Genomic DNA, 16686 nt, shown 5'->3' with positions numbered 1-16686 from the left:
TCGAACACATGATCGCTCGGCCGGTGCCTCCTTATTTCCGGCTGGTGTCTGACGGGTGCCCAGCCTTCGTCACAATGGTCGCAGCTCAGTCGTCGCCTCCCTGACCGGCTGGCATCTGACAGGCGCCTAGCCATTACCACGACATGAATGTTTGGGGGCGTGGCCATGCCATGTGGTGTATGATGCTTTGTCATTAAACACAAGATCGCTGTGACTGTCACCCTGTAGGCCATTACATTAGCAAAATAAAAGAAATGTCACCCCAAAAATCGGCTACTAAAAACAATTATGGATTCAGCACATCGACAAGTCGCCCAACCACACTGTGCACTGTGGTTGTGAAATTTCACCTCATCTCATCTCAGCCGCAGCTTCTCTGTAAAAGTGGGGTAAACAAACACACAAAGGAGAGGACAGAGAAACTAGCGCCACTACATGGCAAAACATGGTAGAGGACTATTTCCATCACAGTATTACCTTATGTAGCTAGTTATCTGGCCAGCACCGTCAACAAAGAGTACACTGTCTTTATAGATACATAATGTGTTGATATGAGTTTTGCACACTCAAGTTAACAAGTTAGTCTAACTTTTGTGAACTTAAAATACGCAAGTTAGTCTAACTAGTGTGTACTCACAATTAAATTAGTTTAAGTATTGTGGACTCACAAAAGACAGGTTAGTGTAACTACTGTGGACTCAAAATAAACTAAGAGCTAAAAATGGTTCTTCTATGGCATCACTCCAAAGAACCACTCTTGGTTCCAGATGTCACTTTTTCTGTGCGTTGTGGAGAAAAGAGAAGAATACAAAGTAGTCATAAATGGTCCTTTCATCTCACACGTGGGTCACATGGGTATTTTATGGAAGTGAGGATGGAGATAGGAGACAGAGCTGAGAGGGAACTAATTCAGATGATGATGCTGATGCAAAGGGAACAGAGTTGGAGGTGAGGGGGGGAGAAGGCGTGAGGGAGTGAGACGGAGCGTTGAAGCCCAGAAGGAGGTGTGATGTCAGGGTAAATTGGAGGGGAAGGAGGCAGATGAGAGATTAAGGGGCCAAAAGAATACGAGCGTGTGGGAGGTGGGAAAAAAAAAGGAGGAAGTGATATGGCAGATCAAATTGGATGTTAATGTGTAGGCCTATGTGTGTGCGTACAGGAGTGTGTGTGTGTGTGTATGTGGGAGGAGGTGGGGGGACGCAGTGAAAAAAGAAGGGGAGAGGTGCAGCGTAAATGAGAGGTTGAGTGGCATAAACAGAGAAGGAGAAAGAGAGAGGGAGGGATGAAGGGGGGGGTGCACAGAGGCTCTGTGGGGAGATGAATAGAGCTGTGCAGAGAGACAGAGAGGAGATGCACAAACAGTAAGTAGCCCACACACCAGGACCAAATAACAAGAAGCAACTGTGGTTTTTATTGGCAGATGGAAGAAATCACTGGGATACAATCATAAATAAACCGAGGAGGGACAATCTCAGCCACTGACAACATCTGGAACACAGACAGAGGCAGAGGAGGAGTGGGGGAGGAAACAAAGGAAAGAGTGGAAACAGAAGAGGAGTGACCAGAGGTGGAAAAAGAAAACCAGAAGACTGAAACAGGTAGGACACAGAGAGAAGCATGTGCATGTAAAAAATAATTATCAAGGTAGAGATAAAATTATATAGATGAAATTTAAAGAGAAATATTTCCTTGGGTTTGCATGCACAGACAATTTGGAGTGAGGTCTAAAACTATAATGAGATACGGCGTGAAGCATGCATAAACCATCACAAACAATCATCTGAGACTTGAGAATAAGCTACAAAGCGTAAACAAGAAAATGAATTAAAACAAGAAAATATGGTGGCATGAATAAATCATCAACTGGCATGTGAAAAAAAAACAAGCAGCAGCTAATATCATTCTTTAACCTTCATTTTCTTTTCCGTTAGAAGAGGATATCAACAGTTCTCTTGTGCAGAATCATTTATAACGACGGTGCCGTGTAAATAATACATTGAATATTTAATGCAAGTTCTCCTTGCAACATGTCAATATAATGTTTGGAAATATTGCTTTGGGAACAGCTGGAAACACAAACACATGCATGATGGATTTGGATTATTTGGATGAAAGTAAGAGGGAAAGAGAGCTGAAGTCTATTACTGACAGTGAGATTTATCAGCACGGGAGGAAAGGAGGGAAGTGACGGTGAGTAACAACTAGACAACAGGGAATCCTTGATGAGTTAGAGCCGGGCTTAGTTATGGCGTTGTGAATAAACCATGAGGTGGAAGACACATAAATCATCAGGTGACAGACCATAAAACACACTTCAGGTGCGAGAAACCAACAAAAACAAGCATGTAAGTACGTAGGTGCACTCATGAAGCCTTATCGTCTCCACCTCTGCCAGTGTTCATAAGTGTGTGTGTGTGTGCAGATGTTCCTATGTCAAACAGCTAAATGGAGCAGCTACTAATATATTCATGGAACAGAGAGGCGGAGATCAATACATGTCTCCACTGCGTTTTGCAAGTTTGAGGGCAGGGAGAAAGCACAGTTTTATAACATCCATGGGTGAGAATGGCTGCTGTGCAGCAAATTTCCCCTGAGGTTTGGGATCAGGTTCAGTTAGGTGCTGCCATCCGATGGCGAAACCGTGTTAGCCCATCAGATATGAACGTGCCGGAGAACTATTTTCCTGTGGCCCTAAAGGTCAAAACGAATCAGGAATTCAGAAACCACAACTTCACTTCACAAAGCACAACAAAACACAGCAACAATCAGGGACGCTGCTGGCTATTTTAGTGCTCTAAGTGTAATCGTGGTGCCTGATGATAAAATATCTGTAAGTGCAGTTTTCTTTGAACCAAATCTCGATAAAACATAAACCATGACAGATCAATTTAAAAGGTATACAAACCTGTATTATTGAGCAAAGTAAACAACATATTAGTCGGACTTTTCTGTTAGAAAAGGAAAATATTTCATTCTAAGTCATTTTGAGAAAGTTCTATTTATTACTTCGTCATTATAAGATGCTTATTTTGATATGCTTACAAAATATTTTGAAATACCAAATAGTTTCTCATCTTAATGATTTATAGGATCTTCTTTTTTCCATGGTGATAATGTGCTTCCTTAGACACAAAAGAGAAGATCAATCCGTCTGTTTCACACCTTTAACAGAGACTCCAGTCTGCAGTGAAGTTCATACTCTTCACTGATAAACCACAGAATTATATTATAATTTGGGATCAGAGAAAGTTTTGATATTATGTCGACACTTCTGTCCATATTCAGCTTTGCACAGCTTGTGATGCAAGTGTTCACAGCAGTGATGCTGACGACAATATTTCACAAACAAGACGTTTCACAAAAGATGACATTTTCACAAAGAAGGACATTTTAAATATTATTTTATATATTTTTATGTAATATAATAATAATTTAAGGTTTCACAAAGGACAACATTTCACAGGTTTTTGTTTTGTGAGATTTTATTCTGTTTCGACCTTCAGGGCCACCATATGATTTGTGGTATGTGTGTTCATGTTTTGGTTTGTCACGTCTCCCTGAGCACAGCCGTTGACCTGCTGATCCACGATGTCCGTCCAGCTGCACTCGCTGCTGATCCTCTTCCTGAGCTTCACGCAGTGGTGAGAGATGGCCTGAGGGCGAAAACACATGTACACGGTTAAGAACACATGCTGATATTGATATTTGATATTGATTTGAAAATGCAGTACCTGAGCTTAAGCTCTGCACCAACGTTTATGGTCCATTTCCCGTCTCCTGTGTCATTTCATTGTCATTTCTCTTCATTGTTGCCAGTGGTTGTATGTATCCGAGCCACCACTGGGGCGAGTGGAACGACTCTCAGCTTCTGCCAACAATTCAGAAGCTGATGAAAGGATACAACCGCTACCTCAGACCTAATTTCAACGGTAGGAATGTGCTTGATAATGATTCATTTAGACCTGAAGAGGCTGCTCTGCAGTGCTTACCCACTAATTGAAAACTGACTTATTTGAGTGTCCCTGTGTTTCCGTCTGTGATAGAGGGTCCTGTTGAAATTGGAATGAGCCTCGATATCGCCAGCATCGATGCCATCTCCGAGATCAATATGGTAAAACCACTTTTCCCACGATTTATTGTCAGTGGTTGAATGAGTACAGGGTGCAGGTCTCATTACATCTTAGCAGGGGCACAGTGGATTCTGGGAAAGAAACTCAGCGGGTTGAAATGGAAACTTTGTCTTCATTTTGGAGGAAACTGTTTTATGCTTGTTACATAACCTTTACCTGGAGCCGAGAGAAATAGAAAACAGGTTGGTTTTAGACTCACTTCTTATGTTACTTTATGCTGTTTTCAAGGGTCATTATAGGAGGGTAGCTGGACTTTCTGTGACTTGACCCTTCCTAGGTCCCGCCCCTTTTTGCTCAGTGCTCCAGTAACAGTTGAGCAAGCTTGGCACCTCAGTCAACTTTCTCCTTTTCTTTTTCCTCTATTGCTATGTGCGAGGCTTGACTAAAAGAAGAAGAAAACTGGTTAAAATATGCTGCTGGGGGACCTGTAAAACTGACATATATGGTCACACCTTAAAGAGATAGTTCACCCAAAAATTCTTTGTCTACTCACCCTCGTGCCGACTGATGTTTGGGTTAATTTTGTAAGATCACAAACCCTGCTGGAGTTTGGAACTGGAGGAAAACGGCATCGCAGAATCTCCCAAACAATATAAGTGAATGGTGACCAGTTTTCAAACATAAAAAACAACTGGAAGGAATCCATGAAATGCCTCCACACACCTTGTCTGGTGTAATCCACGTCTCCTAAAGTCCTGCTTGCACATGCCATCACACCACACATATCCAGTTCAGGCAGTGTGCATGTGCATACAAATGTGGCTCCAAGCTAAGGATCTGAAGATTTAGGCTAAAAACATGGTGGTAAATAACATTTTTTAAAGTCAGCCTGGCATGTTGGGGCTTTAGGAGACTTGGATCACACCAGACGAGCAGTATGGAGGCATTTCATATCTTTATTCTGTTGGGTTTTTTTACATCTGAAAACTGGTCACCATTCATTTATATTGTGTGGGGGATTCTGCAATGCTGTTTTCCTGTGAAACTCCAGCAGTGTGTTGTGCACTAACAAAATAAACCCAACCTTAAATCTGCATGAGAATGAGTAGATAATGACTGAAGTTTCATTTTTGGGTGACCTATCCCTTTAAGATAGCTCATGTTAACAAAACACTTGCTAACTGGCCAGCTAATTATTGTGAGTAGATGTAGATTCGTTAACTAGCATTTTGCTAATAGTAGCTATCAGATGTACTGAGCTAGCTAATGATTGGTTTGCTAGTTAGCTAGTAATTTGCTAACATTAGCTAACTTAAGATGCGATTATTTGTCGCTTTTGCAGGTGCCAGAATGTGTTCCTCCTCTCTGCAGATTTCCTGAAGCCACAGATCTCTTGTGTCCTTCGTAAACTGGGGTTTATTTTGTTGTTTGACATGCAAAATGCATCACAGCAGCTTTTAGGCATGAAGAGACTATTTTCTTTTCCTTTTCCTTTTTAACATTAACAGTTACATGATATCTAATCTAATAGAATCTAATCTAATAGGAAAGAGTGCAATTAAAGCGATGAATGAATGAATGAGAGCTTTATCTCAACTTTTCAGGACTATACCGCCACTATCTTCTTGCGTCAGCGGTGGCGTGATTCCAGGCTGGTGTTCCCGGGAAATGAGAGCGTCAGTGTGGACGGTCGCCTCGTGTCGCTGCTCTGGATCCCTGACACCTTCATCCCTGACTCCAAGCGCTCCTTCCTGCATGACGTCACAGTGGAAAACCGCCTGATTCGCATCTTCAGCAATGGAACAGTTCTCTACGCCCTTCGGTACATTTTATTTTGAAAGGTTTAGGTGTATTGATTTGACATTTCGTGACATTTGACGCTCTAGAGGGTGTCACAGCAGAGCTTGTATGAGGAAACTGGCCTGTGAGGAGAGAAAATAAAAGGCTGCCGCTCGCAGAAAAATGAATATAAGAGAAAGGAGAGAAAGAAAAAAGAGAAAAATACATGTTTCTCCAGATTTTTTAAAAAATTCATCTGTTTTCATCATTGTTGTGGTAATCAACCGTGAATTGGCCTTGGGTTCTGCTATATAAAGAAAAGGAAACACTAATGTATCATCACTCAGTCATATAACTTAAGGGGACGCTCTGCATTTCTGCAGTTCTCATGCCCTTCAAATAGTTCAGATTGTGTTAGTGAAGACTGGCAGAGTGCCCTACGGCCACAGAGACGGTTTGTCCTGATGTCTGATCTGTTGTCACACTGATACTTTATTTTGACTTTATGGTTTATTTTGGACAGAAACAGCAGTAGCGTGCAGAGAACTCAGGGTGCAGGAGTCTGATTTTATGAAGCTCATGGAACACTGCATTAATAGTTGATCACGTTCATGTTTGCCAACCAAAAATCTTCCATGATTAGATTTAAGATCAGATCTTTTTACTGGAAGAAGCTATTTGCATGGGTTGGAATAGACAATGTGGCTATTTGCACCTGGGGTGGAATAGATAATGTAGCTATTTAAACCCCTCTCCAGCATTGGAAAGACAAGCACCAGGGTGTCCTTAGCCAACAATGCTATTTGCACCTGGAGTGTAAATAGCCAGTATGGCCAATGTGGCTATTTGCACCTGGGGTGGAATAGATAATGTAGCCCTGGTGTATGTAACCCAGCATTGGAAAGACAAGCACCAGGGTGTCCGTAGCTAACAATGCTATTCACACCTGGGGTGTAAATAGTCAATGTGGCCAGTGTGGCTATTTACAGAGACAAACCATGATCTCTCCTATGACCTGACCAATTAGTTTTGCTACCTTAACCTAACTAAACTGTGTGAATACTTTTTATATTCCATCAATAAACTTTATTAAGCATAAATATTCCAGCTATTTGCCCCAGTTTTCACTATACACACTTCAAACAAATCAAACAAAAGTAAACATTTATAACACAGCAAGAGCAAATAAGCAGAATAATGAAATCTAAACAGCATAAATCATAATCAACCTACATATCCTGTCCCTTGTCTCACTGTGTTAGATCTCCTCTAATTTATATTTTCATTTCATCATTGACTCCTTTGATGGAAATATAATGAATTTCAACTTTATTCCTATCGGTGTTGACTTTTTCTCATTTGAAACAACTTCTAGATGCTGCTAGGTAATAAATTATTTTTGTACATGATATAACCACTTTTGAAGTCGACCGTGTCTTTAAATTTGAGAGAGGTAATTTGATAAAGAGAGGGTTGGTTGGTTCTCAAGTGGTTTTGTTTTCTTATGGCTCTTTCTTAAAGGATGAATATTTGGATTAGTTTTGGTTTTACAAGTATTTCCCCACAGTTCTCCATATGTTCTATGTACGCTGTTTTTTTATGTTTTGTACAAATTATCATAATTAACCACAAATATATACAGAAATAGGACACTATCATGTCCTTGGCGATGTTTCCAGCCTTGTTGTAACTAATATATCAACAGAAGAATTTCAGTTCTACATAATTAATGCGTCAGATACAGAAATGACTGATGTTGACACTTCAGATATGAGTCTTTGTTCTTGTGATTGTTGCTCAGGGGGAGCTATTATTAATCACCATGTCCTACATTAGAGGACGAATGGTGTTTCAGGGGGAGTTTTTCAAGGTTTGTAATGAGTTTCCTGTGGCTTCACAACAGCATCACAGCAACGATTGCCTGCAACATGGACCTGACCAAGTACCCCATGGACAGACAGGTGTGCAGCCTGCAGCTGGAGAGCTGTGAGTACCTGTGAACTCCCATCAGCCCCACATCACGTGTGTAGATGGACATGAATCACCATCATCTCATCAACATCATCACCATCATCATCATTTTCATCATCAGTGTAGTGAGTATCCAACTGGAGAGACGATGTTACTCTCAGCAGGTCTGATCAATCAAAGCTTAATGATCAAACCTGTGTGTGTGTGTGTGTGTGTGTGTGTGTGTGTGTGTGTGTGTGTGTTCAGGGGGCTACAACCTGCAGGACGTGGTGTTTTACTGGACCCGAGGGAACGATTCAGTCAAAGGTCTTGACACACTGCGGCTGGCTCAGTACAGTGTAGAGAGCTACTACACTACAGTGTCAGAGGCCGTGTATGAGACAGGTAGGATACTTCAACTCCCAGGATGCACGTGCAAGGAGACATCTCTAAAACCTTTTTTTTCTTTTTAAGAAGCTGTGTCTTTCTGTGTCTCTTCACAGGACAATATCCCAAGCTGGTGTTGCATTTTGCACTGCGTAGAAACGTCTTGTTCTTTATTTTGGAGACGTACGTTCCCTCCATTCTGCTGGTGGTCCTCTCCTGGGTCTCCTTCTGGATCAGTCAGTCCTCTGTCCCAGCTAGGACCTGCATTGGTCAGTGCCGGATCTCTCACCGCATTTCACTACATGTTAAAGTATTATGATATTGGTAAATTCGAGTGCATTCACTGCATGTCCTTACAGTTTATGACAGCGAAAAAGTTTGAATTTTAGTGAAATTAATGTCAACATGACATGTCAAATGACAACATCAGCAAACACATTTTGATCAGTAACTGTAATGGATTACAGTTATATGTGTTTTGTAATTTCATTAAAATGCACATAGTTACTCCACAACACTCCTGGTACATAAGGCTTGTTTTTAGCCTAGCAGTTGTCGATAAATATACCAACTGTTTAAGAAGAGAGAAATCAGCAGCTGGTAAAGGTTATATATAGGTTATACATAGGTTTTTCCAGGCTTATACCAGGTGGAGATAAGAATAATAATTAAGTTCCCAACTGGTGGCTTAGTTACTACCATAACCTGTATGCTAATAAAATAATAATTTGTCCAAAAAAAAGGCAGAAATCACCACTGAAATTTCATTCCACATTGGATTTTTTACAGTGATTAAAGTTTGTAAAACATATTTTAGTAACACTTGACAATGACAAACTGAGGAATAAATCAGGAACCACCCAATAATTAATGAATCATTAATGAATAGCAATTCAAGGACGACATATTAGAAAATAATGAGAAGAACAGACTAGAGGATGAGTAAATTAATGAATCATTAGGTCATGATTAGTTCATAAATATCTGTGAATCAACATACTATTTTCTTAATGCGCTCCTGATTAACTATGAAGCAGCTGCTGACTCATTAATTACTAATTACTTAATCATTAGTTACTCTTTATGTATCCTCCCTCAAGTAAAGTGATACATCATAATGAGTAGTTACTAACAAGTCTCTGATTACTTTATGATAAGGGAGCACTCAGTAACTTCTCAGTAATTAGTCTTTATGAGCTGTTTCATAATTAATCAGGGACGACTCATGGAGAAAGACGCTGTGATGATCGATTGACAGATATTCATGAAGTAATCATGACCTGATGATTCATTAATATTCAGTCTGTTCTCTGGTGGATCATCATCTATCACAGTATTTTATTAATGATTCATTAATCATCAGATGATTTATTCCTCGCTTGTTCCTTCGCAACTGTCACTTACACTGTGTTACTGTCACAGGTGTGGAACTTTAAAGGGAAATTTCAACAATTGCTACTGGGGAATTTTACCGACCCAAGACAGCATGCAGACAATAAATGTTAAAGTGAACAACAAGATAATTAATTTTCACTGAAACACGAGCTAAAGGCAGATTTAAGAAGAGTCCAAGTCCGTTGGGAAGAATAAAATATCACAAAGTCCAAGTCTCTGGGTTAGAAAGGGTCCAAACAGGGCCTAGTGTTACGTTCAGAGCGAAGGCCTGGACCCCGGATGCAGAGACAGAGATTGTGAAAGTTTTCAAAAGGTTTATTTTTTCCACACAGGGATAAAAACAACTGAAGGCAAAGGCAGGCGCTGGCCGCGGTCGCCTGGCTGGTGTAGCTGAGCAGGCAGGGAGGAAACCGAGGTGGCGTCAGTTCAGGAGCACGAGAGCTGCACACACGATCAGGAAGCACACTGAAGGCTGCACAAAAACACTGATGATTAGAGCCACAAAAAAACACTAGAAGTCCACTGGAGAACTTGAGACATATTACATTACTGACTGCGACTGAATAGTCCAGCACCGGAGTGGTGACTTGGCCAAGCTTATATAGCAGGGGGAATGAGATGATGAGAGCCAGGTGCGTCTCATTGCGCTGAGCCAGCCAATGACTGCCGCCGCTGCCACACACACTGCCCTGGAAAGAAAAGGGAGGGGGAAGGGGAGACAGAGAAAAAAAAGAAACACAAAGCAAGCCAGACAAAAACCAAAAACCCTACAACCATGACACCTAGTCCATAAAACCCTGCAGCCCGCGCTGGTCTCCAGTCCCTCAACGTCCAGTGGTGTCTTCAACTAGTCCCTAGTCAACTAGTGCATCAAGAATTTATGAGAACAGATGGATTTAAGCTATAATAACTGATAAGTGGAGCTAAATAATTCAATTAACACTGAAACGAAACAAAATATACATGCAAATTAATCAAAGGTGCAAATAAAACCAGACGGAAACAACAATACAAAAGGTTCTCCCCCTGTTCAGCTTATAGCTGCTGTCATTTTCTCTGTGTCTTTGGGTGTGAAGCTGAGATTGGACTGTTTTTAACCTGGGCTAAGCCTTGCATGGACGCTTTTTGATCCAGAGACTTGGACTTGGTGATATTTTATTCTTCTCAATGGACCGTAACATCTGTTGTGTGCACGCTGTCTTGCACAAATTCCCCGGCAGCAAAGTCACACTCCAAACCTCTGACATTACTCAGATTTTGTGTTTACGTGGTGTTTTAACTTAACTTGACCTCCTGAAGTCTTCAGCTGATTTATTATGCTGTAAACCATGCAGATGAGTTCACCAAGATCAGCAATGGATAATAATCATCCTGCATCTATGAAAACATGAATATCAATACATCATCATCACGTTAGCGTCACTTCAAACCTTTCTATGATTTATTGAGGTGAATAAACACTTCTACACTTGAAATGAACTTGAAATGAACCAGTTGATACCATGGATTGGAGATTACCACAACCACTATTTTACATTATGAAAACCGTGTGATGTTTTCCAGGAGTGACCACCGTGTTGACGATGACCACGCTGATGATGGGCGCCCGCACCTCCCTGCCCAACGCCAACTGCTTCATCAAGGCCATCGACGTTTACCTGGGAATCTGCTTCACCTTCATCTTCGGAGCTCTGCTGGAGTACGCCTGTGCCCACTTCTACACCATGCAGCACCAGACCATAGAGGATTTACACAGGGTGAGGAAAAGAAATTCACATTTAAAGGGACAGTTCAAACTTTTTTTTCTCTGTAGTGTTTGAGGAAGTACCAAAAAAGGGAAAATAAAGTTTCTTAAGATCGTGAAAAGTGACAAAATGTTTGAAATACATTAACTAGAGATTCAGTTATATAGATTTTTATGTCAGGTTAGTGCACTTTGATGGATTTCTTAATTTTTTTTCTATGCAGTGACGGTGTTATAATTGTTGACCTGTTGACTGGAAAGAGGATTCGGGCTCCAAACAGCTGAACAGTGATGCGCTTTTCTAATTTTATGTGTTAGAACTGACAAAAACCTCAGAATTTGTATTCAGGTGATGCAGAATGTAAGCAAATGGGTTGTTCTCATCCATGAGTAGATGCACATTTCCTTCTGTGCAGCAATATGGTTGGCAGATGAAAGGAAATAGTTCCTACATGAAGCTGCACATTGCAAAGTAACATGGTCATGATTTCTGTGAGACGACATCGCGTTGAGTTTTTCAAATGTATTTGTTTGGCGCTTTTTGGGTGAACTGTCCTTTTAAATAAAAAATATTAGATGAAGAAAACAATTTAATCTCTCTTTATCTATCAGGATCTTCTGAGGGAATTCAATGAATCCAATGGGAACGGCTCCATCCCCGTCGTCACCTCCACCCAGCCAAACCAGTCCGTGGAGATCGGCTCCACCGCAGAGGAGCCCACGGAGCAGCCGGCCAACAGTGACACTAGGAACAGTGCCGGCTCAAAAGAGAAGGCGCCGGGACAGGGCTGCGGCCTGTCCTCGGTGAAGAATGTTTCCCGCAGGGCAGCGTCCGCCTTCACTGTGGAAAATCCACACAACATCGATCGCCACGCTCGCACCGTTTTCCCCACAGCGTTCCTCTTTGTCAATATCCTCTATTGGCTTTACTACCTGTTCCTCTGAGCGCCGCTTCACAGGCTGCTGCTGCTGCATTGTTAATTCCACCATCCTGAAGCTGCTCTACCTCCTCATTTGAGACCCGATACCAGTTGCCACTGCCTGGATCTAAACTGATCATAGAAGCATTTTGTAACACATATATAAAAACCTTTTTGACCCACAGACGGGGCTATGAAATGATGAAAAGCACAACCCTCTGTCCTGAAAGCTATTACTGATCATGTATGAATGGACAGCTACCAACATATTAACATGTAGAAGTGACAATGCAAACCTGTACCTGTCTAATTACTGACAACTCCATAAAAATAATGAGGATGAGTTCATTATAAACAATAGGCTGCCTGAACTGCATCACACTATACTGTGCTGCATTGAATTGCCTTCATTAACTGATGTAGATGTGTTTCTTCTTCTTCTCTTTTGTTTTGGCTTTCATACTTTGTTTGTATGAGACCGTATTTACTTCACTTCATGTGAGATTAAAATAATAAATCAGTGAATGAGAATGTGTTGGTGTATTTTAATGAGGAGGAAATTCAGGTAAGAAATCAGGGTTGCAAAAAACATATTGTGATTATTTTGGCAAACATTGCAATTGAGAAATGTTTCATGATCAGTGCGCTGTAAAAAAAAAAAAAAAAAATCCTACAGGAACTTACTGGACTCAAATAATCTTTTCTTATCACCTTAAAGTAAATATACAGGTTTTTTGTATTTATGTCAAATTTAGAATAATTCCTTGCATTTATTTCCAGAACACTTCAGAAATAAGTGAGTTTCTAAAGAAAAGTGACCAGCATATTAGCAGACTTTCCAACATACACTGTTTGAGAGTTAAAACCCTCGATAAGAAATAAAGAACTGCCTCTGTGATGTTCGTCAGTGTGTCAGTTGTTTTAACTTAACAAGCTTAAACTCATTCAACATGTTTTCCCAAGTACAAATGATTTAATACTAACTTTATTTGACTAGAAAAGTTTATTTGCTTTGATTCATTAGAAAATTACCTCAACTTGTCCTTTCAAATTCAATAAACTTAAAATTTTAAGGCAGTGCAGACGCTATGTTTTTCAAGTTAAAAAAAGTATTTTATTTTTGCAGTGTGGGAGTGAGGGTGTTCAAGTATCTCGGGAATTATCATTTTTCATTTTCCGTGAGAAAAATGATATTAAAATCATGATGAAGTAACATTTGTTGGGGACTGCAGAAAACAAACATTTCTTAGACCTGTAGAACAAGATTCGTAGGACAGTGCATCTCTGCAGTACTTCATTAAAATGCTGTTTTGTTACACATTTTTCCTTTATCAAAAGATTGTAGCATCTTATATTTGGATATTTCACTCGGCCATATTTCAATTAATTACGCAGCCTAATAAAGAATGAATGAAGGATCGAATGTTTGAGAATGAGACACACATTTATTATTCCCTTATCCAGGTAGAAGAGCAGTAAAGTGCAAAAGTCAACCACAGGTTCAGCAGAAAAGTTGTTAAAATGACAAATAGTGAAGATTTTCCTACTGAGAAAGAAATGGGTTTGTATCACTGAACAGCACCACTTTGTTAGTCACTCAATTACCTCCAGCAGGAGGATCTGTTTCTGACTGTGTGCTAAAGAAGGTTGAGAGAATACAGGATTTTGTTCCAAACAAATTATTCAGCAGGTGGTTTTTGCTGTGGCACTGCTTCAGCCGAAGAGGACAAGCAAACAAGTGCAGTCGTAAAATAACAATGCACTCAGCCCTCCACGGCAGCCAGCTGAATACTTATGAGAAAGACGAGAAAAAGAACCTTGAACAGTATAAAAGTAGAAAACATACAAAACAGTAGTCATGGCTCACTCTGTACAGGCAGAAAAAACAAAACAGTATATTATACAAAAGGCACATCGTGGCTTTAACTGCCTCCATCCTCTTATTTTCCAAACACATCACATTTTTCACGTGACATCTTAACTGTGAAACTTTTAACCATACACAGCGCCGTCTGAGAACACGATCTTGTGTTGCCTTTCCACTACAACAATATGCTTTTCAGTTCACTTTTCTTGTGTCTTTCTTCCACAAACTCTGCTTTCTCTCTCTTCTGTTTACTATGTTTGAATCTGCGCCACCAAAGACAATGAAAATACTTGGAAACGGACAGCGAGCGGTCTTTGGATTCCTCACGTTTGTTGACATCCTTTCAGGAAGACAGAGAAGAGTAAATATTCAGTGACGTGTACCTCCACCTAGTGGCTGTTTTCTCTCATTACAGTTCATTTCCTTGGTAATCCAGAAGGAGACAAGTCTGTGCTCTGGAATGCAGATGGAAGGTAATCCTCAGCGGGACTGAATGTCACAGTGTTCAGATCCTGACATCTATTCAGTCTTTCTCCAGTCCGTTCCATGATAACACTTTTAGGTTCCTTTCTTAGACTCCCATTCCTGCAGACACAGAAAACACGAGGCACCAACGTGAAAATAAAGTCATTAGTCCAAGAAATGAATTTCAAGGGATGCAGTTGAAATGCACAAGTGATAATAAATGAGTTATATACAACATAAACAGAGATTCAACACTTTCAGTTGGTGCACTGTCATATCAGAAATGAACACACAAACTAATTCATCCAAGCCCATGGAACATGTTTGCATAAAAAGGAGTCATTTCAAACTGACAGTACAACAGTGAAACTGTAGAGCCAGGCAATGATGTTAAAACACAATATCTTAATATTTGTCAGAATTAAAGAAACAGCTTTACAAAAAATATTTCTGCTGGATTAGTGCTGGAAAACAGCTCCGACTAGTCAATTTTTCCATAACTGCTGTATGCACAGCTGCATGTAAAAGTGAATATTAGTGGAATATTCATTTTCATTAGACATGTCAACAACCTAGCAGTATGTCTTTTAAGAAATAAGGGCAAAAAACTGAATACCGTGTGCATAAATGTAGCCACTGATGTATTTATGAATTTTTGGGCAAAATTAAACAGAAATGCAAACAGAGGCTAAAATAATGTAGGTTATGGCTGTAGAGTGATATGGCCCTGCAAGGTGCTGTTATAATCACTAAAACCATTAAAAGAAAAAAAAATTTTTGAAAGTCTCAAGCACAGATTTCCGAACTTCTTTACAGAATTATTTTGGGCCATTTGTGTTCAGCCTGTTTCTTTTGCATCTGTGCACCAGAGTTAATCAGTAACAAAGTAAAAGTAATAAAAAAAACAGTGCAACCACTGTCGTTACGACACCATCTGTGTCTGTGTAGTTAACATATTGTAATCATATTATACTCATTTGCTAAATCGCCTACAGTAGACCCGCTGGTGTCGTTACGGTAGAAATATTGTGAACTGTATTGTCAAAGCAGGAGAACAAAGTGACAATAATCACACAAAACACATTCACACATACCAGGTAGTTAATTGTAACTGTTCACAGTGACGGCACCAACATGCACAAACTGTTAATCTATTAATGTGTGAACTGTGAAACTCCATTAGATGAAGACACATCCTGCTGTGGTTCTATTAACCCCCTGTGACGCCTTGATCAGAACATGACTCTTAGATTGGAACAAACTGTGCGATACCTTTGCCTTCTGCATGACAGTTCCTGTGGAAGCATAAACAGATGGAGGCCTCTTCCTCATCTCTGAGGCACAGTTCACTGGTAAAGAATCGCTGTAGATATTCTGGGCCTTTTTGCTGGAGGCCTAAACAAAAAGAAAATGAAACGAGTAAATGAAGAACGTGTATGCAGGTGGGTATGAACTTGTGTTTTATTTCAGCAACAAATACGCTGTACCTTAATGGGGGGTTTAGTCTCTACGGGTGCCCCCAGCGCTCCACCGGCCAGGCTCTTCTTCAGGTTTTCTTGGACCTGAGAGAGCCGGAGCTCCAGGTCCACCCTCTCCGCCTCTTTAGCTCGACAGGCCTCCTCCAGCTGCGACACGCGCTTGTTCACAGAGGACTTCCTCCTCTCTGTTCCACAGAAACACAGCAACCAAAAATAAAATAAAATATAATATAATGAAACAACCAGATTTTGCAGTACGTTTATCTGACATGAGTGTTCCTATATTATACCACTTTGTACTTTTGCTCCACTACAGTTGCAGCTATTGTATTTTTTAATCTATTACAGCTATACTTCTCAGATTAATTTTTTTTTAGAAAACCTGTCAACTATGATACATTGTTATAACCACAGAAAAATAGTAAAAATATTGAAATAATATAGTACATAATAATATAACTGTGGCAAGAGTCATTTAGATGACTAAGGAGCACTTTCACTTGTAATTCATTTTGTTTCTAATTTGTGTCTAATGTGTACAATCTGGTATGCTACTCTAAGTTTAAAAAAACAGCGATATATTTTCCACCACTCCCAGAAGCATACTATGTGAAACTACAGGAAATTGCTT

At 40.2% G+C, this 16686-nt stretch overlaps 2 protein-coding genes across 3 annotated transcripts in view; one reads left to right on the top strand and one right to left on the bottom strand.

Annotated features, from left to right (window-relative positions):
• The first annotated feature begins 1370 nt into the window (after positions 1 to 1370).
• gabrp (gamma-aminobutyric acid type A receptor subunit pi) lies at positions 1371 to 12776 on the top strand. Its single transcript, XM_084718659.1, has 10 exons — positions 1371 to 1598; positions 3568 to 3641; positions 3817 to 3929; positions 4044 to 4111; positions 5675 to 5892; positions 7753 to 7835; positions 8067 to 8204; positions 8303 to 8455; positions 11145 to 11338; positions 11938 to 12776. The coding sequence occupies exons 2-10, from the start codon at positions 3589 to 3591 to the stop codon at positions 12268 to 12270; spliced, it is 1353 nt and encodes a 450-aa protein (XP_084574785.1). The 5' UTR covers positions 1371 to 1598; positions 3568 to 3588; the 3' UTR covers positions 12271 to 12776.
• An 894-nt stretch (positions 12777 to 13670) lies between these two features.
• Positions 13671 to 16686, bottom strand: part of afap1l1a (actin filament associated protein 1-like 1a) — a 31799-nt gene continuing 28783 nt past the window's right edge. For both annotated transcript variants that reach the window (XM_084718656.1, XM_084718658.1), the window contains exons 17-19: positions 16065 to 16240; positions 15850 to 15972; positions 13671 to 14697 (exon numbers count right to left, since the gene is read on the bottom strand). In XM_084718656.1, the coding sequence (XP_084574782.1) occupies positions 14671 to 14697; positions 15850 to 15972; positions 16065 to 16240 (326 nt within the window). In that variant the 3' untranslated portion in view covers positions 13671 to 14670. The remainder of the gene's footprint in view (positions 14698 to 15849; positions 15973 to 16064; positions 16241 to 16686) is intronic.

The sequence above is a fragment of the Lutjanus erythropterus genome, chromosome 5 (assembly GCF_056507025.1).
Source record: "Lutjanus erythropterus isolate fLutEry1 chromosome 5, fLutEry1.hap2, whole genome shotgun sequence".
NCBI classification, from domain to species: Eukaryota; Metazoa; Chordata; class Actinopteri; order Lutjaniformes; family Lutjanidae; genus Lutjanus; species Lutjanus erythropterus.
This window is presented reverse-complemented; position numbering and strand designations above follow the sequence as displayed.